Source organism: Lepidochelys kempii, chromosome 1 (genome assembly GCF_965140285.1).
Source record: "Lepidochelys kempii isolate rLepKem1 chromosome 1, rLepKem1.hap1, whole genome shotgun sequence".
In the NCBI taxonomy this organism is placed as follows: domain Eukaryota; kingdom Metazoa; phylum Chordata; order Testudines; family Cheloniidae; genus Lepidochelys; species Lepidochelys kempii.
In genome coordinates this window covers 97944029-97970106 of record NC_136380.1, presented here as the reverse complement: position 1 = coordinate 97970106, position 26078 = coordinate 97944029, and the positions used below count along the sequence as shown (strand labels likewise).

The window sequence follows — 26078 nt, the reverse complement described above, 5'->3', positions numbered from 1 at the left end:
TCAAGTTCATTTCTGGTCATCCTCAGAAAAGTGATGGTGCCTCCTCCACCATCCATGGCTGATGGTTTTAAATCATTCCAGGCCCTATCTCATAGGGTGGCAGAAGCCTTGCAAATACAGTTGCAGGAAGTGACTGAGTCTCACTACAAATTGGTGGACATTTTTCACTCTTCTATCTCTGCCATTGTGGCCCTCCCAGTTAATGAGGCACTCTTGGACCCCACCAAAGTCATATGGCAGACCCCTGTATCCGTCCTGCCAACATGCAAGTGGGAGGACAAAATGTATTATGTGCTGGAAAAGGATACAGAATTTCTCTTTTTCCACTCGCCTCCAAATTCCATCATTGTGAATGCAGTTAATTCTAAGGACCGCCAACAGCAGTTTAAATCCACCACATGTGACAGAGATGGGGAATGTCTGGACCTGTTTGGCAGAAAGGCATATTCATCAGCCACCCTCCAGTTCTGTGCAGAAAATTACCAGGCCTTGCTGGCAAAATAGGACTACCAGAACTCTATGAAATTAGTTCCTTTATTGAATAACTTCCGGACTCCCATAAAGATCAACTTAAGGCTATAATCAGTGAGGGTCAGTTGGTGGCTAAAACATCCCTCCAGTCTGCATTAGATGTGGCCAACATGGTGGCACACTCGATTTCCTTGGCTGTATAAGATGGGCTTTGTGGCTGCATTTGTCCGGCTTCCTTAAAGAGGACCTTCCTTTTGAGGGGATGAATTTATTTGCTGAAAAGATTTCAACATCTCTTCACATGTTGAAGGATTTGAGGGTGATTCTTTTGATCCCTAGGGATATATATGCTGGCCTACAAGAAGAAGTATAGCCCTCAGCCACTGGTTAAGCCCTGATCATCACAATATATGTCTCAGTAGTCGTCACAAAGAGCTTACGAGCCACAGAGGAAGAAACCGAGGTTCCCCAATGGTGGGAATGTCAGCCGACTTCATCTCAGGCCTTCACCTTGAAGCGCCAGTTTTGACAGGTTGGTTGAGGCATCTGTAGAACACTCTCCTTGCCACCTCATGCTGGAAGACCTCACCCGTCCTTTTGAAGACTGTGTTACTCCATTCCGCAGTACCTGGGAACAGATAATCTCCGACATTGGGCGCTGGAGATTATCCAGAATGGATATGCCATCCATTTCTCCTCCCTCTCTCCTCCCAACCACCCTTCTCACAAGAGTCTACTATGTCAAGAGGTAAACCATCTACTCAGCATAGGAGCTATAGAATCTGTGCCCATACATAGAATCATAGAATATCAGAGTTGGAAGGGACCTCTGGAGGTCATCTAGTCCAACCCCCTGCCCAGAGCAGGACCAATCCCAACTAAATCATCCCAGCCAGGGCTTTGTCAAGCCTGACCTTAAAAACTTCTAAGGAAGGGGATTCCACCACCTCCCTAGGTAACGCATTCCAGTGTTTCACCACGCTCCTAGTGAAAAAGTTTTTTTTCTAATATCCAACCTAAATCTCCCCCACTGCAACTTGAGACCATTACTCCTTGTCCTGTCCTCTTCTACCACTGAGAATAGTCTAGAACCATCCTCTTTGGAACCACCTCTCAGGTAGTTGAAAGCAGCTATGAAATCCCCCCTCATTCTTCTCTTCTGCAGACTAAACAATCCCAGTTCCCTCAGCCTCTCCTCATAAGTCATGTGTTCCAGACCCCTAATCATTTTTGTTGCCCTTCGCTGGACTCTCTCCAATGTTTCCGCATCGTTCTTGTAGTGTGGGGCCCAAAACTGGACACAGTACTCCAGATGAGGCTTCACCAATGTCGAATAGAGGGGAACGATCACATCCCTCGATTTGCTGGCAATGCCCCTACATACACATCCCAAAATACCATTGGCCTTCTTGGGAACAAGGGCACATTGTTGACTCATATCCAGCTTCTTGTCCACTGTAACCCCTAGGTCCTTTTCTGCAGAACTGCTGCCGAGCCATTCGGTCCCTAGTCTGTAGTGGTGCATGGGATTCTTCCGTCCTAAGTGCAGGACTCTGCACTTGTCCTTGTTGAACCTCATCAGATTCCTTTTGGCCCAATCCTCCAATTTGTCTAGGTCCCTCTGTATCCTATCCCTACCCTCCAGCGTATCTACCACTCCTCCCAGTTTAGTGTCATCCGCAAACTTGCTGAGGGTGCAATCCACACCATCCTCCAGATCATTCATGAAGATATTGAACAAAATCGGCCCCAGGACCGACCGTTGGGGCACTCCGCTAGATACCAGCTGCCAACTAGACATGGAGCCATTGATCACTACCCATTGAGCCCGACAATCTAGCCAACTTTCTACCCACCTTGTAGTGCATCCATCCAGACCATACTTCTTTAACTTGCTGACAAGAATACTGTGGGACACCATGTCAAAAGCTTTGCTAAAGTCGAGGAATAACACGTCCACTGCTTTCCCCTCATCAACAGAGCCAGTTATCTCATCATAGAAGGCAATTAGATTAGTCAGGCATGACTTGCCCTTGGTGAATCCATGCTGACTGTTCCTGATCACTTTCCTCTCCTCTAAGTGCTTCAGAATTGATTCCTTGAGGACATGCTCCATGATTTTTCCGGGGACTGAGGTGAGGCTGACCGGCCTGTAGTTTCCAGGATCCTCCTTCTTCCCTTTTTTAAAGATTGGCACTATATTAGCCTTTTTCCAGTCTTCTGGGACTTCCCCCGATCGCCATGAGTTTTCAAAGATAATGGCCAATGGCTCTGCAATCACATCTGCCAATTCCTTTAGCATTCTTGGATGCAACGCATCCAGCCCCATGGACTTGTGCACTTGTCCAGTTTTTCTAAATAGTCCCGAACCACTTCTTCCTTCAGAGAGGGCTGGTCACCTCCTCCCCATGCTGTGCTGCCCAGTGCAGCAGTCTGGGAGCTGACCTTGTTCGTGAAGACAGAGGCAAAAAAAGCATTGAGTACATTAAGCTTTTTCCACATCCTCTGTCACTAGGTTGCCTCCCTCATTCAGTAAGGGGCCCACACTTTCCTTGACTTTCTTCTTGTTGCCAACATACTTGAAGAAACCCTTCTTGTTACTCTTAACATCCCTCGCTAGCTGCGACTCCAGGTGTGATTTAGCCTTCCTGTTTTCATTCCTACATGCCCGAGCAATATTTATATACTCATCCCTGGTCATTTGTCCAATCTTCCACTTCTTGTAAGCCTCTTTTTTGTGTTTAAGATCAGCAAGGATTTCACTGTTAAGCCAAGCTGGTCGCCTGCCATATTTACTATTCTTTCTAGACATCGGGATGGTTTGTCCCTGTAACCACAATAACGATTCTTTAAAATACAGCCAGCTCTCCTGGACTCCTTTCCCCCTCATGTTATTCTCCCATGGGATCCTGCCCATCAGTTCTCTGAGGGAGTCAAAGTCTGCTTTTCTGAAGTCCAGGGTCCGTATGCTGCTGCTTTCCTTTTTTCCTTGTGTCAGGATCCTGAACTCGACCATCTCAGGGTCACTGCCTCCCAGGTTCCCATCCACTTTTGCTTCCCCTACTAATTCTTCCTGGTTTGTGAGCAGCAGTTGAAGAAGAGCTCCACCCCTAGTTGGTTCCTCCAGCACTTGCACCAGGAAATTATCCCCTACCCTTTCTAAAAACTTCCTGGATTGTCTGCACTGCTTTATTGCTCTCCCAGCAGATATCAGGATGATTGAAGTCTCCCATGAGAACCAGGGCGTGCGATCTAGTAACTTCTGTGAGTTGCCGGAAGAAAGCCTTGTCCACCTCATCCCCCTGGTCCGGTGGTCTATAGCAGACTCCCACCACGACATCACCCTTGTTGCTCACGCTTCTAAACTTAACCCAGAGACTCTCAGGTTTATCTGCAGTTTCATATTTGAGCTCTAAGCAGTCATACTGCTCCCTTACATACCGTGCAACTCCCTCACCTTTTCTGGCCTCCCTGGCCTTCCTGAACAGTTTGTATCCAGCCATGACAGTACTCCAGTCATGCGAGTTATCCCACCAAGTCTCTGTTATTCCAATCACATCATAATTCCCTGACTTTGCCAGGACCTCCGGTTCTCCCTGCTTGTTTCCCAGGCTTCTTGCATTTGTATATAGGCACTTGAGATAACCCGCATACATGTGAGGCAAAGATTTCTACTCTCACTACTTCCTGTTATCAAAGAAATAGGGAGGTTGAAGACCCATACTGGACCTTAGATCACCCAACATATACCTCAAAGCGCAGAAATTCAAGATGTTCATCCTATCAACAATCATTCCAGCATTAGCGGAAGGAGATTGGTTCTTTGCCCTCAATCTTCAAGATGCATACTTCCACATTTCCATCATACTGAGTCACAAGTGTTACGTCAGATTCATGCTGGGCAGGACCACTACCAGTACAGAGTTCTCCCTTTTGGACTCTCATCAGTCCCCAGAGTTATTTCCAAGGTCCTTTCAGTAGTGGCAGCCCACTCATGCTCTCAAGGCATCTCAATTTATCCTTACCTGCATGATTGCCTTGTCAGGGCACAGTCCTTCACAAAGGCTCAACGAATCACTAAGGCCACATGTTTCTGAATCTGGGCCTACAGATCAACAAACAAAAACCAACCTTAACATTGGTATAGAGGCTAGAATTCATAGGAGCTGGCCTCGACCCCATTCAGACAAGGCACTCTTCCAACATCAGATATTTCTCAGTCTCTCCTTCTGAAGAGGTAGTACAGTCTTTCCCATCTCTATTCTTGATCCCTGATGCATCCCTCATAGGATGGAGTTCCCATCTGAATGGTTGCACAATACAGGACAAATGGACAAGACATACCTCCATGTCAACCTGCTCGAGCTCAGAGTGGTCAGAAACATGTGCGCTGACTTCCTCTCACTGATCAGAGAGAGACACACAAGTCATGATTGACAGTGTGGCCTACATGTATTACATAAACTGACAGGGAGGCACCTGGTCTCATTCCCTGTGTGTGTAGAGGCACTAAAACTATGGAACTGGTGCATCTCACACTGTGTCCTAATATCAGCGGACTATCCACTGGGAATATGCAAGATGACGGTGGACAGCCTCAACCGCAAATTCCCACATGGGAGATAGAATCGGTGATACTCCACGACATATTCTGACAATGGGGGACACCAGTAATAGACCTTTTCGCTACTTCCCAGAACAAGAAATATGCTCAGTACTGCTTCAGGGTGGGGATTTGATGACACTCCATGGGAGGTGCTCTGCTCCTTCCTTGGGACAAGGGCCTTCTTTATGCCTTTTTGCCCCTTCCCTTTATTACTGAAGGTCCTGTTGAAAATAAGAAGAGTGAAAGCAAACATTATGCTGCTTTCTCCCACCTGGCCTGCAGACGTGGTGACCTTTCCTGTCACAGCTGCATTTTGTCCACCAGTGCCTCTCCTGATCACTCCTTATCTCCTGTCTCAGAATGAGAGATGCACTCTCCATTCCAATCTGTGGGTTCTGCAACTCCAATCGTGGCTCCTTCATGGTTCCAGCACATAGAGACATCTTGTTCTGAGGAGGTACAGGAGGTGCTAGTACACAGTAGGAAGGGAACTACTCGTCATACCTACCTTCAGAAATGGAAGAGATTCCAGATCTGGTGCCAGTCCAAGGGTGTCACCCTTACTGCAGCCACCCTACCAGTTGTCCTAGACTACCTGTTGACTTCAAAGCAATTGGGATTCTCTATTAGTTCTTGGAAGGTTCATCTGGCAGCAATTGCAGCCTTCCATCAGCAGATAGAAGGATACTCAACCTTTTCCCACCCAACTACGAAGAGATTTATTTTAAAGGCATAGCAAACCTCTTCCCACAACCCAGGGTCCCACTCCCTAATGGGATCTCAACCTAGCATTAAGAGGACTGACTAGTCCACTATTTGATCCCATGGCATTTATTCACTAACTCACCTTTCCTTGAAGATGGCTTTCCTGATTGCTATCACCACTGCAAGAGGGATAGAGGAGATAGCAGGTTTCATGGCACATATCCTTTTTACTGTGTTCTTCCCTGAGAGGGTCACACTTAGACCACATCGAAAGTTCACTCCCAAGGGTGACTTATGTGTTTCACTTGAATCAGATTATTCAACTTCCAGCCTTTTATCCCAAACCTCATGACGATAATAGGGAAGCTATCCTCCATACGCTCAACATGAGAAGAGCCTGGCCTTCTATTTGGACAGGCCTTCTATTTGGAGAGAACCTGGATTTGTGCAGGAAATGGCCCACCTTGATTATCATACACATTGTGAAGAGAGTGGTCACTTTGGATGGGCTATTACCATCAGGAGAGTGAGTTTGTGTGGGGGGGGGCGGAGGGTGAGAAAACCTGGATTTGTGCTGGAAATGGCCCAACTTGATGATCACTTTAGATAAGCTATTACCAGCAGGACAGTGGGGTGGGAGGAGGTATTGTTTCATGGTCTCTGTGTGTATATAATGTCTTCTGCAGTTTCCATGGTATGCATCCGATGAAGTGAGCTGTAGCTCACGAAAGCTCATGCTCAAATAAATTGGTTAGTCTCTAAGGTGCCACAAGTACTCCTTTTCTTTTTGCGAATACAGACTAACACGGCTGTTACTCTGAAACTTTTACAAAGTGTTATTCCTTGAGTCTGGCATAGGCCAGATGCATAATTTGATAAAGAAGTATTATAATCTCTATTTAAATAGGACCCACTGTCTGGAGGGAAGAGTTCTGATTGCCAAACTCCCTAGAATGGGAATGTGCAGAGGCCATTTGAAGAACTGAAGGTTACTCCCCTGTGAACAGAGTTTATGAAATGACATCTGCATATTCACACTCCACCCCAACTTCCTCTCTTCCCTGGAGTCCTAATTTGAACTTTCAACCTGAGGAGCAGTGGAAAGAACTAAGATGCTTGGTATGGTACACCCCCTTTCATAGTTTTGCTCTTCAAACATTTGGCGTTGCAAAGGGAGGTGCAGAGGGCATGAGAGCACTTTAGTGGGCATTGCTGCTCTAAGGTTCCACTAGTCCAAGCTGCACTGATAGTGCATCCCAAAAACAAATGTGCAGAAGCCATCTGGAAGAACTCCCTTTACAGGTGAGTTACTTTATAGCTTGTATAAATGTTTCTGAACAGCGCAAAGAGCCTGAGATAGATTCAGAAAAAATTGAAATAAATGAATAAATTATAGGCAGTAAGTGAGGCTATATAGGGAAGTATTGTTGCCTTTCTTGTCCTGGGTGGATTTGTCAGTTCCTGAAAAATGTTAAATGAGGTGGAAAATGAGGCTATTTAATTCACACTTGCAGCTTTTTTTCCCATTGATGTGAGGCTTTTAGATTTGCTGAGTAAAAGAATTCACCAAGTGAGACGTTCAGGTCCTTTAGCAATCAATACTGGTGTAATATTTGCATGTTGCCTAATGCTAATGGATATGCCATACTATTTGAGGCCAAATACTAAAATCTTCCCTGTATTGTTTTTAACAGATTCAGAACATTCTTATTACAACTTAATCTTGAAGAAAGCAGGACAATTTTTATCCAATTTGCAGATCAATCTCTTGAAGTTTGCCCTTTCCATAAGGGCATACTCACCAACTGTTCAGATGTTCCAACAGGTGTGTAAAATTAGCTGATATATTTGGTGTTCTTATATGTTTGATAGCTATACTTTGAAGTAAATCATATTGTTGTCTATGACAGAGGTGGGCAAATTATGGTGGGACTGTCCTGCTTGGCCCTTGGGCTCCCGGCCGGTGAGGCCAGCCCCCGTTCCGTCCCCTGCTGTTTCCCCTCCCCTGCAGCCACGCCAGCAGCGCTCTGGCCTGCTGCTCCTGTTGGGCAGCGTGGCTGGCTCCGGCATGGTAAGGGGGCGGGGAGCGGGGGAGTTGGATAAGAGGCAGGGGTTTCCGAGAGCTAGTCAGGGGACGAGAGCGGGGGGCTGTTGGATGAGGTGGAGGTTCTGGTGGGGGGGGGCGATCAGGGGATGGGGAACAGGGGGAGTTGGATGGGGGTGGAGTCCCAGGGGGGCGGTTAGGGGCGGAGGTTCGGAGATAGGGGCAGTCAGGGGATAGGGAACATGGGGGTTGGATAGACATGGGAGTCCTGGGGGGACTGTTGGGGGGCAGCGGTGTGGATAGGGGTCGTGGCAGTCAGGGGACAGGGAGTGGGGGCAGGGACTGGATGGGCGGGGGGGTCCTGGGGGTGGTTAGGGGCAGTGGGTCCTGGGAGGGGGCAGTCAGGGGTCAAGGAGCAGGGGGGGGTTGGATGGGTCAGGGGTTCTGAGGGGGGTGGGAAGTGGGAGGGGGTGGATAGGGGGCAGGGGCTCAGCTGTTTGGGGAGACATAGCCTTCCCTACCCGACCCTCCATACAGTTGTGCAACCCCGATGTGGCCCTTGGGCCAAAAAGTTTGCGCACCCCTGGTCTATGACATCAGTAGAATGTAATAGACATTACTTGGAACCAAACATTATGAATGTTATTAATAGGTTATGTTATAATGTACTTTATAAAAGAGTTTTATAAAGTTTTGAGGAAAAAGTATTCATGTTGAATGGGATATATAACTTTTTTAAAAGGAGAGTTTTATTGAATCTGTTTTTACTTCAGAGCTCAGGCTTATTTTCTGTACTGCTGTGGGAATAAAGTCTCTTTGCTCTTCACAATTCAAGCTTTCCCCAAGTAGGAAAATCTTTCCTGTGCTTGGCATTTTGGATTCATTGCTTAGTGGGGTTCTCATTTCTATCCCCACTCTATATTTTGGACATTTTTAGGACAGATAGAGCACTGTTTGATCTCTACCTCCTTCCATTGCTGAGAAGGGGGAAGATAGGAAATGAAGTACACACTCAGATCATTCATATCTTATGCCAGCAGCCTAAGCCTATACTTCCTCCTGTTGTTCTCCTGTAGCAATGCAGCTTTCAAGGTAAGGAAAGATGGGATCCTCAGCTGTCTCTTAGTTTAGCTCTTTGGCAACAAGTTCATTCTCTAGTGATGGTGGGTCCATTTGGAAGCCACTTTCTTCATTTTTTTTCTTGCTCTGCTTTGTGAAAGTAAAGCCATTGCTGTAGCTGAGAGAAGGTAGGAGGAGGTAATTAAAAAATATCCAGGGACTTGGAGGACAGAGCTCCAAGAAGAATTACAGGAATAGAGGTAAAAGACAGGGAAAAATGAAAAACAGATGTGAATTGTTTAATTTTGAGAGTAGTATTGTATTTAATTTTCTTTTGACTACTTACCTATCACTGTTCATTAGCGTGGCAACCAACAACTCAAAAATAAAATCCCTCTTTCTTTGAATACATTCCACCAGTGCAAAGTATGTGAAGATCTCCCCGCCTACTCTCCCCAAAAAGATAAAACAATAGATGTAAATATTTATGTTCTTTAAAATATAACTGAATTTGGTAGAATGTTGTTCTGTTGAGAAAACATAACGTTTATATGGTTTTATTCTTTTAGTCTTTTTAATTATTGTCTTTACATATACTCAATTTTGAATTTATCAAATTAGAAGCACAACTTAATAGTAGCTGATGAGTTATTTTAATCAAAGAGATGTGCATTAATTTTAAGTTGTAGTGCAATTGAAGCAGATTGGTTGAGTGTAATTGTTGAAATATTGAGATTGCAGCTGATGAACCTCCACCAGAAGGTTGCAGTGCATTTGTGGTTATCCATGAAAAGCGCACCTGTAAGACTAATGAAATTAAAAAACTTCTGAAGAATGCAACTAAGAGGTAAATATAATGTATTGTCTTAAGGAAAAACAGATTATTAAAGAGGAAAATGTAATCTTGCACTACAAAAACTTCAAGTATTTTGAAAGCACACACTTATCTGGTTTGTTTTCTATGAAGCACATAAATCATGCATTATGCTTGAAGACCTCCTCTATTTATAATTTAATTATTATTTTGAAAAGTGTGTTGTTGTTGATCTTGAAATGTTATAAATACTGTTACAAGAAATTAAACTGTGAATCCAAAATATTATATTAAAATAAAATCATAGGGCTGGATTCATCCAGCCTGATGCAAAGAGGCATACTTTGCATTTCACTGAGTTTCTGTGAGGGGAGGATAGGTTTAAATACTTGTTACTCTTTTTTGACTCACCCAAACAGTTAACAAAAATTTGGGGGCTAGCGGGTTGTTTAAGTTAGGAGGAAAAATGGATGATAGAATCAGGTATTTTGATGCAGTCCTGTTTCTTTACAAAGAATGTACATAAAGTCCTGTTTTCCTGAATACAGCAGGAAGCAAAGAGCAGGAGACCATTTATTTTCTGTACTCGTAATTCCAAGCCCCTTTCAAGCCAGCGCTTATTCCTAAAAGTGTTCCTTTTTACACTTACCTTGAATTCAGAGCAGCTGGTACACCTACCAGCTTCAGCAAGGTTTAATCCAACCCATAACATTACAATGCACTCCATTGGAGGTCATCAGCCAATAGAATCTCAGAGTTATGAACACCAGAGTTATGAACTGACCAGTCAACCATGAACCTCATTTGGAACCGGAAGTACGCAATCAGCCAGCATCAGAGATCCCCGCCCCCCCCCCCCCCCCCAAAAAAAAAGCAAGTATAATACAGTACTATGTTAAACGTAAACTACTAAAAAAATAAAGGGAAAGTTTTTAAAAAAGGATTCGACAAGGTAAGGAAATTGTTTCTGTGCTTGTGTAATTAAATTAAGAATGTTAAAAACAGCATTTTTCTTGTTCATAGTAAAGTTTCAAAGCTGTATTAAGTCAATGTTCAGTTGTAAACGTTTGAAAGAACAACCATAACATTTTGTTCAGAGTTACGAACATTTCAAAGTTACAAACAACCTCTATTCCTGAGGTGTCCTTAACTCTGAGGTTCTCCCTGATTGTGAATTTCCGGTTCCAACTGAGATGTGTGGTTGACGGCTCAGTTCATAACTCTGGTGTTCGTGACTCTGAGGTTCTTCTGTAATTCAAATGCAGTAAACCTGAAGGCTGTGTGATCTTTATTGTACAGCTTTAGATGTGGCTTGATAAAATGTAATAAAATCATCAGTAGTTCATGCTAATTTTCAGCTTTATTACACTTTAGTTTGAAAACCAGTTCGTCTTTTCATGTCTTTTTGTGAGCAAGCATGATAATTTCATTATTATTTTTTTTACTCTTGTGTGCTTTTACTTTTATTTCTGTAATAGTTTGATATCCAGAAAATGGGGAAAAGGTGATATTTTATTTACTGTAACATTTCAACTCAATATCTAATTTCAGAATTATTTGTTTTTAATTGCAGGCCCAGGCCATATCTGTTTAAAAAGGAGCATAAGTTCCCTACACTCAATGAAAATGTTCCAGTGGTTATTCTTTATGCAGAAATTGGTACAAAAGACTTTGTTAAATTTCACACAGTTTTGTCTGAAAAAGTGCAAAAGGAGGAAATTGTTTATATTCTCCGGCATTATGTTCAGGTATGCAACTCAAATTGACAATAATACTATAAACTGTCATCATGAAAATGTATTTTTGTTGTTTTTGGTGGGGCATATCTCAAGTTTGCACTGTGCTCAATTCACACACATTGTGTACTCAAATTTTGAAGCTTACTAGATTAAGTGAAACACCTAACATGGATTTTGAAACTGGGAAAGAGGTAGTAACATTTTGCATTGTTTTAGCTGCAGGTGTTTTCCACTGAGGTTTATGTAAAATATTTGTTAATTCCAACATTGCCATCTTTTTTCTCAATTAAAAATTAATACAATGTAAAAATCAGAATTAATTATTTGCAGTTATGCAGGCAGTATTTGAAAACATGCAGTATGGTAAAGTCACTTTCAGCTCACAAAGATTGCTAAGAACTTAGTAGTATAACACTATTAAGAATGATAGCCCCAAGCTTTACAGGCTGATGAATAAGATGCTTTTAATATTTAGCTTCATTTAAGTGAAGAGGTTTGCTAAACATGAGTGTGCAGCTAGACTTTTTTAAGAGAAAAAGTATGTATTTATTTGACAGGGGTTTGCAGCTGCATGTTGCTACCCAACAGCCTCTGTAGGGATGATACAATTTTAGTTTCCGGGGTTCCATGGAAAAGTTCAGGGAGCTACTTTTTGGAGAACTCTAGGCAGGAGTTCTCTTACCTGGTCAATGAGGGCAGACTGGTCACGAGAACTCGACTGCAGATGGGGCTGGAGGCAGCAAATTCGACAGCTAAACCCAGGGCCTCCGCAGTGGCCATGCATAGATCATCCTGGCTGCAGTCTTCCGGTCTTCCCTATGAAGTCCACAGTACTATCCAGGGTTTACCATTTGAGGGTTCTGCTCTATTCTCGTACCAGACGGGCAGCAAGCTCCATGGACTTACTGACTCTAGAGCCACTGTGAAGTTCTTAGGTCTGTACACACATGCCCCAGTCAGGAAGCACTGTCGGCCACAACAGACACAGTGATATTCTATTCCTCCTCCTCAGCAGGACCTATCAAAACAAGAACTCAAAGGGTTATAGGTGTAGATCTCTCACTCCTACTGCTCCAGATCCGCACCCCTTAAGACACCCAGGAACCACAAAGTGGCATTTTGATGAGCCAGTCAAAGTCGACCTACCAGTTTTCATCTCTCCAGACTCCTTCACCTTTGCAAACTGTCTGTCCCACTTCCACAGTGCTTGGTCCCAGATTACTTGGGACAAAAGGCTCTTGAGTTATACTGAGTAGTAAAAATGCCCTCCCATGTCCTCACCTCCCTAGATTGGTAGACAGATGCAGCCAAAGGATGTGTAGGCATTCTGTTTGCTCTCCCACAACCAACTCTCATGCTAGTGACAGATGCTTCTGCGCTGGGATGGGGAGCCCATTTGGGTTTTCTACAAATACAGATTTTATGGTCCTCAGAGGACTTAGCTTTACACACCAATGTCAGAACTGAAAGCTGTCAGATTGGTGTGCCAAGGATTTCTCTTGCAGATTAGAGGAAGCAGCCTGCTGGTCCTCACAGACAACATGGCAGCAATGTTTTACCTCAAGAAGCAGGGGAGAGCCCACTGTTCTCCACTCTGTCCAGAAGGAAACTGTTTTGCCATCTCCGTAAATCTAGAAGCATCTTACCTGCTTGCAGACCACCTGAGCAGATTGTTTTAGTCACCATAAGTGGTGGCCAGATTGGTCTTCCAGCGGTGGGGGTTTCTCAAAGTAGACCTATTTGCAACAAAGTCCAACAGAAAGTGTCAGTAGTTCTGTTCTCTTCATGTTCACAGCTCAGAATCCATAACAGAAGCCTTTTTACTGGCGTGGTCAGTCAGGCTCCTCTACGCTTTTCCACCAATCCCACTTATGCACAGAGTATTGCTAATCATAACACAGGAACAGGCCAGAGTCATACTTATAGCCCCATACTTATAGTCCTGGAGCTGTCAGTGAAACTTCAATTTCACTTCCACTAGGCTTGGACCTAATCTCTCAGGAGCATGGATTCCTACTCCACCCGAGCTTATGGTTCCTTCACTTAACTGAACGGACGCACCATAGCTAGACAGAGAGAGCAAGCTTGCTCAAAAGTTGTTTGAGAGGTCCTGCTAAATCAGTGGTTCTTAACCTGGGGTGCATGCACTCCCTGGGGGTGTGAGATGCCCTTTCTGGGGGTGCGAGACATGCAAGATTTTTTTAGAAGGTAAATCATTGAAAACACAAATTAAGCACAGGCACGTAAGTACAACTACTGTGTTTCTTCCAATCTATGTATTTATTAACATTATACATGTTTTAACGATTACTGTAATATACAAACAAGTTTAAGGACCTGACCTACTTCAACGATTTTTTATAAGGGGTGCCAGAACATTTTTTGATAAGGGGTGCAAGAACATATTTTGAGACCCAAAGGGGTGCAGGCTGCAGTAGAGGTTAAAAACCATTGTGCTAAATAGTAAAAAGCCCTCTATAAGAGCTGCTTACCTTGCTAAATGGAGGTGTTTCTCCACCTGGTCTCAACAGAATGGGGTATCACCAACCAGTTCTTCAGTTAAGCTGTTGTACCAGTAAAATAAAAACCAGCAGGATCTTGTTAAAGGGAATAAGGCAAAATGCCACATTTATTGTGAATACAGAAAGAATCATAGTAAGCAGTTAGTTATAGCTATAACATTCCATTCAATTTCATATTTATTCACACATTCATTCATACACACACACACACAGGTTCTGCAAGGTTGTTATCATAGTTACCAACCTTAGAGTTGCTCATGCCAAGCCACTGGCCAGCTGGCCTGGACACAAGGAGGGAGCAGGACTTTGTCGGCTGCTCATCTGATGCTCCTGGAAGTTGGTTTGCAGAATCAGACCCCACAGTTCTCACTTTCTGGAGTCCATTTTTATAGGAATTCATTCCTATGCCAGTCTATGGGAATTGCTTCATCATGCTGTTGCTGAATCAATCAGCAGATGGCATATTCCTGACGGCTCCGTGCTGCCAGATGTTATCTTGTTCTCTGGTTCTCCCATTGTTGAGGCTGTTGGGTGGATTCCACTCTGCCCTCCGGGTGTCCTCTGGTTGTTTCCACTTGATGCCTCCTTTGGCCGATCAACACTGGATTCTTAGGCTGGCACCTCCCTGATCATTCATTTATTATCCACACCAAGCATCCATCCACATACATCCTCTATCTCTATTTTAATCACAATTGTTAACAAAACGAGATGAATACAACAAAAGGGCGGGGAGTCTGTGTGTGCTGTTTCTGTTGTTAGAAAGTATCGCTTTGAGTCTCTCTCTGTCTTAGGATGTACTAACACAATTAGCAGCTTGTAAGTTTCACAAAAAGAGGGAGAGAAACAGTAAATATAAGAGACAAAAAACCAAGAGACCTCTTAATTACTAATACCCTGGAATTTAAACTATGGGGAATCAAACTCATTTGTGATTTTAATACAGAACTTCTTTAATATGATCCAACATAACACAGCATATTCTGGGCTACTACTTTTACCTGAAACACCATGGTTTGTTGGTTAGTTCCATCAAAGTACATCTGGCTGCTATTTTAGCATTCCATCCTAATTGCTCTATTTTCTCTGGTGAAATGCCCATAGGGTTTTTAATGGGCTTAGTCAATTATATCCTCAAGTTCAAGATCCTATTCCCCCATGGGCTTTAGACTTAGTATTGCTAAGTTGTATGGGGCCCCTATTTGAACCATTTGCTAGCTGCTCACTGTTGCATTTGTCAATTAAGGTGGCATTTTTGGTGGCCATTACCTTGGCCAGAAGAGCTGCAGGCATTAATGGTGGTACCTCCATACACGATCTTTATTAAGGACAACATTTACCTATGTCCTTATCTAAAGTTCATCCCAAAGGTGGTTTCCTCTTTCCAGTCAACTGCCAATTTATTTGCCTGTATTCTACTCAAAACCACATACAACCAGGTAGGAAGAGCATTTACATACCTTAGACATCAGAAGAGCCTTGGCATTTTATCTGAACATAACCAGTTGCTTTTGTAAATCCTCCTAGCTGGTCTTATCAGAGGCAGACAGATTAAGAGGTCAGTCATTTTCCATCCAGAGAATTTCTTCCTTGATCACATCTGCAAACTCCTGTACTACAGTGTGGCTAGTGTTGCTCCCCCCGACAGAGTCACAGCTCATTCAGTGAGGTCACAATCAGTCTTGGCAGCCTTTCTGGCACAAGTTCCAACTGCAGATGTTTGTAGAGTGGCAACTTGATCCTACATTTGCCTCTCTCTTTGTACTGTGGCTCAAGACTCCAGAGACAATGCTAGGGTGGAATGAGTTATTTTCCAATATTTATTGAAATAGACTCTGATCCTACCTCATGTCTTATGGCTTGTGAGTCACTGAGAATGGAATGCATATGTGCAATCACTTGAAGAAGAAGAAATGGGTTCCTTAACCTGTTCCATAACTCTTCTTTGAGGTGTGTTGCACATGTCTACTCTACAACTCACTGTTCATCAGAGTTATGGCAAGAAGAAGGAAGGCAAGGGGTGGTTCTGTCTTTTACCTGCATGCAGTGGTGCATGGCAGCAGCGGGAGTCCCTTAATGGGTACCGCTGATGGAAAAAGTTTGACAGCCATGTGCTGGGTGCATTGATACACATCTATTCCACTCTTGGTAACGCATCTCAAAGAACAACAGTTATGGAACAGGTTTGTAACTGTTTTTTCTGGTTGATGGAACAAACTGTATTGTGAACAATAATTGAAAATATCAGTTTCAGATTGATAAGTAACAACTGTTTCATGACATTTTTAACTTGATTACATTAGATGATGTAAATTTTCTATCAAGGACACTTTTTAAAGTTCTATTTTTCACTTGTTAAAATATGTTCAAACAGAAACCAAGCCCCAGGAAAATGTATTTGTCTGGATATGGTGTGGAACTTGCAATAAAGAGTACAGAATACAAAGCATTGGATGACATAAAGATGAAAGGTATGTTTTTGTTTTCTGTACTGTGTTACTGGAGACACTATTTCAAAATATTTAGCACCATCTTGAATTTTGGAGATAGTAATGCTCTGAGTATGTTTAAATTTTGTTGACATATATTATTTATTTGTACAGGATATGTCAAAAGTAGTCTCGGGCATTGAGAATTAACATAGAAATCTATATCCATGGAAGTGTTTATGGACAAAAATGTTTAGGAGATAGGGAATTACTTACTAGTAGCTATTGTTCTCTGAAGATATACATCATAATGTAGCCCATATTCCTTCTTCCCCAATGGGTTGAGGGTTCTTTAATCTTCGTCATTTTAGTATTCTGTTTCTATCTGTTAAGGCATCTCTAAAGTATCTAGTAACAGTGTCTAGGTACTAGTTTTTATGAGTATGAGAATAACTTCATCTCCTTGGTTGGAAAAGATTTTCCTGTTGAAGCACATTTCATTTTCAGGGACTGAAATGAGACATGCTGCTGAAACAAATGGCTTTAGTACTTTAGGCTGGGAGAGATCTCTCAAGTGTTGTACAAAAAAAGCCCAAAGTGGCAATTTATGATGTATATATTCAGAAAACTATGATTACAGATAAGTTATTCTAAAGCTTGGTCACCACAACAGACCACCACTCTTTCACCTATTATTCTTCAGACTTTCAGAGTTTTGTACTTTGGGGGGGGGGGTCACATTCTTTTGTTTTCAGTTAGATTACTGCAGCGAGTTCTTCCTGGTGTGACTTCTTTAAATTGCAGCTAGAGCAGAATGCATCAGCCTGGTTTAAGGGTTTTGTACAAACTACTTTAAACCTGTGCTTGCTGATCTCATCTGGCTATTGATTGATTTCTGGGCAGTTATATATATTGGGATTTTACTTTTAAAGCCCAACATTGTTTGGTTTTGGACTGTTGGAGAGACTTTCTCCTTGTGTATCATCACAACTTTTGAAATCACGTGAGGCATTTAGCCTGACAGTCTCCTCTTGGTATAAATAGCAGGACTAGTGAAGGTCATTCCCACCTGAAGGGTCCATTGTTGTGGAAATCTCTCCCTTCCTTAGTTTGCCATAGCCCTGGTTTCATGACTTTCAGCGCACATTGCAAGAACAATCTGTGTTAAACTCCTTCCTCAAAAAAAGCCTATCTTTGATTTATGTGTCAAATGTTTAAACCGGGATTGGTACTTGACAGGAGCTTTGGGGTTAGGAATTTTCTGTGGAAGATCCTTTTAAATAATATTTTTGTTTTGCTTGTGGATGGTACTAATAGTTTGTAAATGTTATGAGAAAAGATATTATATGAGATTATGGTATTAGAGAGGAACTTGTTTTTAGGGCTGAGATCTTTTCTAATGATTTGACTTTTTTGGTTTTTAAAAGATATTTTTAAACTGCAAATACCTAAATTACTAGCTGTTAGCTACATTTACTAACTTAAATTAATAAGTATTTAATTATTAGTTTATTCTTTCTTTACAGAATAAACTGACTCTTGGAGGCAGTAGGTGTCAGTGTCCTTTTCTGCAGCAGCAGTGCATGTTGCCTGGTTAGAGTAATGGCTCAGAACTCTAGAGTCATAAGAGTTCCCATCTATGCTAGGAGTGTGAAGTGTGGACTTTGAGGCCTGATTTATACTAAAAAAGTTATTACCCACTGTTGACAATGCTATCAATAGGTTTAGCTGATCATGTTTAACTACAAATGTAAACCAGGACCAACCATATTCAGCATTGATTCAGAAAGCCATTACGACTACAGTTTTTAATAGGGTTGCCAGGCATCTGGTTTTTGACTGGAACACCTGGTTGAAAAGGGACCCTGGCAGCTCCAGTCAGCACCGCTGATCGGGCTGTTAAAATTGTGATCAGCGGCGCAGTGAGGGTCTGGGGTTAAGACAGGCTCCCTGCCTGCACTAGCTCCGCATGGCTCATGGAAGCGGCTGCCAGGTCCTTGCAGCCCCTAGGCACAAGGGTGGCCAGGGAGACTCCGTGCGCTGCCCTTGCCCCGAATGCTGGCTCTGCAGCTCCCATTGGCCAGGAAATGCAACCAATGGGAGCTGCGGGGGGTGGCGCCTCTGGGTGTGGGGGCAGTGCGCGGAGCCTCCCTGGCCACCCATATGCCCAGGGGCTGCAAGGACCTGGCAGCTGCTTCCTGGGAGCCACGATAAGTGCCGCTAGGACCCTGCACCCACTCCTGCATCCCAACCCCCTGTACCAGCCTGCAGTCACTTCCAGGACCCAAACTCCTTCCCAGACCCCGCGCTCCCCCCTCCCCCAGCCCTGAGCCTCCTCCTGAACCCCAAACCTCTCATCCCTGACCCCACCCCAGAGCCTGGACCCCCAGCTGGAGTCCTCACCCCCCTGCACTCCAGCCTGGAGCCTTCTCCCATAACCTGAATCCCTTATTTCTGACCCCACCTGGAACCTGCACCCAAAGCTCATACCTGACCTGCAGGATAGAGCTAGGTTCAGGAGCTAGGAGCCAGAGCCATGGACCAAAGCCAGAATCAGGAACCAGGAATCAAGCTAAGTGACAGAGCCAGAGCCAAGAGTCGATAACCAGAGCCAAGGATCAGAGTCAGAAGCTGGGCAATGGAATAGCACTGGAACAGGGCTAGAGCAGACTGGAACTGAACAGGAACAAGCTAAGAGCAAGGCAGGGTACAAGGCAGACACATGAGCCATCATAGTTAAGGCTACATTTTAGTCATGGGTATTTTTAGTAAAAGTCACAGATAGGTCATAGGCAGTAAACAAAAATTCATGGCCCGTGATCTGTCCATGACTTTTACTATATACCCTTAACTAAAAATTGGGGCAGGGCGGCCTGGGTATTGGGAGGGGGTGGGCGGCAGCACATGACCCGGGACCCTGCTGGTGCTGGAGGAGGGGGTTGTCGGGTCCAGCAGGCTCCCTACCTGGCTCCATGCCTCCACCCCCAGCAGCAGCAGAGTTTGGGTGTGGGAGGGAGCAGGGGGTTGGGGCACTGGATGGGGTGAGGTGGGCTCTGGGCAGCACTTACCTGGGGGGCTCCCCAGAAGCAGTGACATCCCTCTCGCTCAGCTGCTAGGCAGATGTGGCCCGGCAGCTCTGTGTGCTGCCTCTGCCTGCAGGCACCACCCCCACAGCTTCCACTGGCGGCAGTTTCCGGCAAATGGGAGCTGCGAAGCTAGCGCTCTGGGCAGAGGCAGTGCACACTGCTGCCTGGCATGTCTCCGTCTAGCAGCTGAACAAGAGGGATGTCACTGCTTCTGGGGAGCCCCCCAGGTTAGCGCTGCCCAGAGCCTGCCTCACCCCACCCTGTGCCCTAACTCCCTGCCCCCTCCAACACCCAAACTCTGCTGCTGCTGGGTGGAGGGGCGCAGTGGCCTGAGACTGCCCCAGCAGCAGCTGGTGCACCTGGCACAGGGGCTGCCTGAGCTGCCCTGAGCCAGGCGCACCAGCCGCTACAGAAGTCATGGAGGTCACGGAAAGTCATGGAATCCGTGGTTTCCGTGGCCCCCGTGACAAACTCACAGCCTTAATCATAGTTGGAGATGCTAGTGATGAGCAGTCAGCGACATGCTCCTTGTGCTGAACTTACATGAAGGCCAATCAGATGATCCTGCTGCAGCCCAGCTGGGCTAATTAACTGGAATCAAGTTTGAACCTGCTAGCTCCTGGCTCAACTGAGGGAACTCAGCCCAATGGTTCCTGACACTCAGTCCTGACAAAAAGTGTTAGAAGTGGACTTGTGCAGTTTTACTATGTACAGCAATGTAGGCCAGAAGCAACCATGTTTAGCACTTTTTCAGAAAACCATGCTTAAAAACTAGGGTTGCCAACTTTCTAATGGCACAAAACCGAACACCCCTGCCCTGTGCCTTCTCCTGAGGCCCTGCCCCTACCCCACCCATTCTCCAAGGCCCTGCCCATGCTTGCTTCATCCCCCTTCCCTCCGTCACTAACTCTCCCCCACCCTCTCTCACTTTCACCAGGCTGTGGCCGGGGGTTGGAGTGCAACGTCTCAGTAATTTTCTTGTTTTGTGTTTTATGTGTGTTCCATGTGTTCAGCCACAAATGACACAACGGAAGAGGAAGATGATGAGGCAGGTGAAGTCCAGGGATTTCTCTTTGGCAAATTAAAGTGAGTTGACTTAATTTACAATTAAACTTCTTCATTTGTAAAATAGCTGTTTTTTGAGCTTAAAACAAAAGTTCAGACATATGATATCAAAATCTGTTCTGGCAATGAGTTGACTCAACATTGGCTAATTTTTGTGTGTTTGTGTACTTCACTGCTTAACTGTATTTATCAGTTATTCTTCTTCGAGTGCTTGTTCATGTTGATTCCATTGTAGGTGTGTGCGTGCCCATGTGCGCGGCTGTCGGAGACTTTAGCCTTAGCAGTACCCTTAGGGCTGGCTGTGGCACCCTCTGGAGTGCTGCGCTCATGGCACGGTATATCAGCCGCCGGCAGCCCTGTGCCCACTCAGTTCCTTCTTACCGCCTGTGATAGTCAGAGCACCTCTGTCCTTTGCTTTGCAAGTAGTCAGCGTTTTTTTTTTTGTCTAGTTTAGCCTTGTGCTTTACCTGTAAATTGTTTAAATCATTGTTAATTAGTAGTTAAGTACCTGTTAAGTGTTTAGTTAGATTGTGTCCCAGCGGAGACTTTGTCCCCGGCAGGACATGCCCCGCGCTCTGTGTTTCAAGCCCTGCTCATTGTGTAACAGGCCTATTCCTGTTAGTGACCTGCATAAGAGTAGTCTTTTGTGTCTCGGGGAAACCCATATAAAGGAGTGTTGTCACATCTGCCAGAGCTTTCATCCTTCGACAAAAAGAGAGTCCGACATACGCCACGGGCACTCCTGATGCAGGCTGCCCTGTGCCCAACTTCAGAGATGGAGCGGCCCGATCCGGCACCCAGCTCTTCAACTTCAGTGCATAGTGCACCTCCAGCACCAGGGTCCTCTCGGCACCAAGCCCCGCTGCCAGTACCAAAGAAAAGGACTAAGAAGGCCAAGCCTGACCAAGGGGATTTGGACAAAGGACCCTGCTCGGACCTCATGCCCGCTAAAGAGCTCAGCTGTGTGGAGTTCTTTCCCCCATAAGTACCCCCCACTGACTCAGGGGAGTGCTAAAGGGCCTAGGCTGATGGCTCAGCCTACCCACTTCAAGGTCCCAGTGCCAGGAGAACTGAAAGTGCCTCCACCACACCCGATACCACTTGTGGCAAAAGGAACCAGCTATGGCTTCCTGTGAGGGCAAGCCCACTGGCAAGGCCTCACACAAGTTAGGCAAGCACCAATGGTCTCTGGAGCCAAGACAGAGCCCTAGGTCACCACGTTCTTGGTCTGCATGCCAACCCAGGTCTCCGGCCTGTCGTTACGAGCCATTGGCATCACGCTCCCAATTCCCCTTGTTGTGCTGAGGCTCGCCCAGTTGTCGTCAATATCCCTGGCACCGGTCCTCATCCTGCTGTCGGTCGCTGTTGCCGAGACCTTGAGGGTGTTCCCTGGCTTGATGTCGCTTCTCCTACCCCCAGGACTGGTCGGACTATTCCCAGCACCGGTCTCTGGTGGTGACGGTGAGCCATCAGACTCAAGCCTCCACAACCCCGCCCTGGTCACCGGAGGTGGACAACTTCTCAGGCTCAGAGGCACAATTCAGCCCGTCACCCAGACAACGTGATTGCGCTTTGGAGGGTGTGTCATCTTCGACACCGGCCTGGCAGCAGAGCCAGTGGCCGACCCAATGGCCGTATTGGAATGCATGGGGCGTTCATATTATGCCAGCCCTCGGTCGCTGCATCAGACAGACTGCCAGCGACGCCCCTGGTACCTGCAGCCCTGGCCTCGCTGTAGGACATCCCGGCAACCGCCTTGGTTGAGGAGCTGGTACTCACCCTAAGGCCTCCCTCCCCGGTGGGTAAGAACACCTCCAGACCTTCCCTGTCATCCAATCATCCTCCTCCTCCGCGGACGAAGCAGTGGCAGGGCCTTCTAGGGCTAGCCCACCGGACAATTTCCATGAGCATCAGGCACTGCTCCACACGGTGGCGGCTAATTTGGGCCTCAAGGCCGAGGAACAGATGGAACCATTATTTAATGTGCTCTTTGGGTCCACCACAATCCGGTTGCTCTCCCAATACACGAAGGGGTCTTGAACATTGCCAAAACCATCTGGGAAACCCCGTCCTCGATCCCCCCCCCCACCTCAAAAAGGGTAGAAAAAAAGTAGTATGTTCCCGCGAAAGGGTTCAAATACATATACACTTATCTGCCACCGGGGTTGTTGGTTGTGTCGGCGGCTAACAAATGGGGCAGATGGGCCCAACAGTTCTACCCCAAGAACAAAGAGGCGAAGAGACTGGATTTGTTCGGTTGAAAGATTTATTCTATGGCCACCCTCTAGTTTCGGGTGGCAAACCACCAGGCCCTCCTGCGCCGCTATAATTTTAACTTGTGGAACTCTCTCTACAAGTTTAAGGACTCCATGTCCTAGGAGGCAGCCCAGGAGTTTGCTACCCTGGTGGACGAAGGGACCTCCAGCCTGTCCCAGGAGATTCAGGCCTCGATTCAGGACCTTCTGTTTGACAGGGTTGGTCTGTTCTCTGACCAAATGGATGCACGTCTGAACAGCCTAAAGGATACGAGGGCGACCCTCCACTCCCTGGGGATGCACACACTGCAGTCATCCAGGCAGCCGTTCTGGCTTCCTCCGCCACCTAGGCAGTGGCAGCCTTAGCAGGGGCTTACGAGGAAAAGGGACACTGAGTTCAACCACCACAGCCTTTCGTCATCCTGATCTCCTGCAAAGGCTGGCCCAGCGAAACACCACGTGGGCCAGAAGCACTCATTTTGAGGGTGTGCTTGAGAGCGACACTCCAGCCAACTGCCCGGATCCCTCCCGCCCCTTCCTCGACCATCTGTTCCCTTACCGTTCGGCCTGGTCATGGGTTATCTCAGACTGTTGGGTCCTGGACATAGTGGCTCGGGGCTACACCCTGCAATTTGTGGCTGCCCCTCCTTCCCGTCCTCCCCTTTCCCTGTCCCTCTTCAGGAACCCTTCTCACAAGCAGCTCCTCATTCAGGAGGTCGAGAGCTTCCTACATCTGGGGGCCTTGGAGGAGACTCCTCGGGATATGTAAGGAAGAGGATTCTATTCCTGCTACTTCCTAATCCTGAGGGCAAAAGGGCTCCGACCCATCCTGGACGTGCGGGGCCTCAAGAAGTCTCTCATGAAGTTGAAGTTCTGCATGGTATCCCTGGCCTCCGTCATCCCTTCTCTGGGTCTGGGGGACTGGTATGCCACTTTTGATTTAAAAGACACTTACTTTCATGTCTCTGTCTTCCCGGGGCACAGACCGTTCCTGTGCTTTATATGGCAGGGCGCCGCTTCCAGTTTACAGTGCTGCCCTTTGGCCTGTCCTCGGCCCCCAGGGTATTCATGAAATGCGTGGCACTGGTGGTGGCTTACCTGAGGCATTGAGGGGTTCAGATCTTCCCGTATCTCGACGATTGGCATATCAAGGGCAAGTCTCCGGAGCAGGTCCAGAGGAGCCTCGATCTGGTGTGCTCTGCCTGCGGCGATCTTGGTCTCCTAATAAACACAGAAAAATCCACATTAACGCAGGTTCAACACGTAGAGTTCATCGCTGCAGTTCTCGACTCCATCCGCACCAGGGCCTTCTTGCCAGAAGCATGCCTTCAAGCCATGTCAGACTTGATTGGCCACATACAGAACCAACCTCTCACCACAGCCCACACTTGCCTGTGACTGTTGGGCCACATGCACCTATGTGGTAAGCCATGCCTGGCTTTATCTGAGGCCCCTGCAAGCGTGGTTGGCTTCGGTGTACATTCCCAGCAGGCACCCCCTGAACCTAGTGGTCACGGTGCCGAGCCATGTCCTCTTGTCTCCGGACTGGTGGCCAGATCCCAAGCCTTTGCTGCAGGGAGTCCCTTTCGCAACCCCCTCACCCTGGCTCATCTTGGTCTCAGACACATCAGACCTGGGCTGGGGAGCCCATCTGGGCAAGCTCAACACCCAGGGCCATTGGCTGCAACACAACCTGGCCCTTCATATCAATGTCAGGGAGTTCAGAGCGATTTGCCTCGAGTGCCAAGCTTTCATGCCCCACCTAAAAGGCAGGATGGTGCAGGTCCTGATGGACAATACTGCCGCAATGTAGTACATCACTAGGCAGAACGGCATCAGGTCTTTGTCCCTTTGTTGGGAAGCTCTCAGCCTCTTGGACTCCTGTGTGTGGCACAATATTCATTTGATGGCCTCTCACCTGCCTGGAGCCTAGAATGTCCTGGCCAATCGCCTCAGCAGGACATTCTTGTCTCATCACAAATGGTCGCTCCATCCAGGTAGTAAGCCTAGTTTTCCTCAGGTGGGGGACTCCCCAGGTGGACCTGTTTGTGTCCAGACAGAACAGGAAGTGCCACATGTTCTTTTCTCTGCTGGGCAGAGACAAGGGCTCCCTGTCGGATGCCTTCCTGATCCCATGGTTGGGAGCACTCATGTACGCCTTCCTGCCAGTGCCGCTAATCCACACAGTCCTGCTCAAGGTGAAGCAAGACAAAGCAACAGTCATCCTCATAGCCCCGGCATAGCCTCGTCAGCACTGGTTCGCCATGCTCCTGTGTCTGTTGGCAGCGACCCCGTTGCAGCTGCCTCTTTGGTGGATCTTCTGTCCCAGAACCATTATGGCAGCTGTAATCAAGAGGAGAGACCCAGGGGTCAGTCCTGGGGCCAGTTTTGTTCAACGTCTTCATTAGTGATCTGGATGATGGGGTGGACTGAAGCCTCAGCAAGTTTGTGGATGACACTAAGGAGAGGTAGATACCCTGGAGGGTAGAGAGAGGGTCCAGAGTGACCTAGCCAAATTGGAGGATTGGGCCAAAAGAAATCTGATGAGGTTCAACAAGGACAAGTGCAGAGTCATAGAATCATAGAATATCAGGGTTGGAAGGGACCTCAGGAGGTCATCTAGTCCAACCCTCTGTTCAAAGCAGGACCAATCTCCAACTAAATCAACCCAGCCAGGGCTTTGTCAAGCCTGACCTTAAAAATATCTAAGGAAGGAGATTCCACCACCTCCCTAGGTAACGCATTCCAGTGTTTCACCACCCTCCTAGTGAAAAGGTTTTTCCTAATATCCAACCTAACTTCCCCCACTGCAACTTGAGACCATTACTCCTTGTTCTGTCATCAGCTACCACTGAGAACAGTCTAGATCCATCCTCTTTGGAACCCCCTTTCAGGTAGTTGAAAGCAGCTATCAAATCCCCCCTCATTCTTCTCTTCCGCAGACTAAACAATCCCAGTTCCTTCAGCCTCTCCTCATAAGTCATGTATTCCAGACCACTAATAATTTTTGTTGCCCTCCACTGGCCTCTTTCCAATTTTTCTACATCCTTCTTGTAGTGTGGGGCCCAAAACTGGACACAGTACTCCAGATGAGGCCTCACCAATGTCGAATAGAGGGGAACGATCACATCCCTCGATCTGCTGGCGATGCCCCTACATACACATCCCAAAATACCATTGGCCTTCTTGGGAACAAGGGCACATTGTTGACTCATATCCAGCTTCTTGTCCACTGTAACCCCTAGGTCCTTTTCTGCAGAACTGCTGCCGAGCCATTCGGTCC

At 46.3% G+C, this 26078-nt stretch overlaps 1 protein-coding gene across 2 annotated transcripts in view; it reads left to right on the top strand.

Annotated features, from left to right (window-relative positions):
- The window catches only part of UGGT2 (UDP-glucose glycoprotein glucosyltransferase 2), a 301267-nt gene that overhangs the window by 15764 nt on the left and 259425 nt on the right, over positions 1 to 26078 (top strand). For both annotated transcript variants that reach the window (XM_073348024.2, XM_073348019.2), the window contains exons 3-7: positions 7477 to 7607; positions 9620 to 9732; positions 11273 to 11447; positions 16335 to 16431; positions 20489 to 20561. In XM_073348024.2, coding sequence (XP_073204125.2) covers positions 7477 to 7607; positions 9620 to 9732; positions 11273 to 11447; positions 16335 to 16431; positions 20489 to 20561 — 589 coding nt within the window. The remainder of the gene's footprint in view (positions 1 to 7476; positions 7608 to 9619; positions 9733 to 11272; positions 11448 to 16334; positions 16432 to 20488; positions 20562 to 26078) is intronic.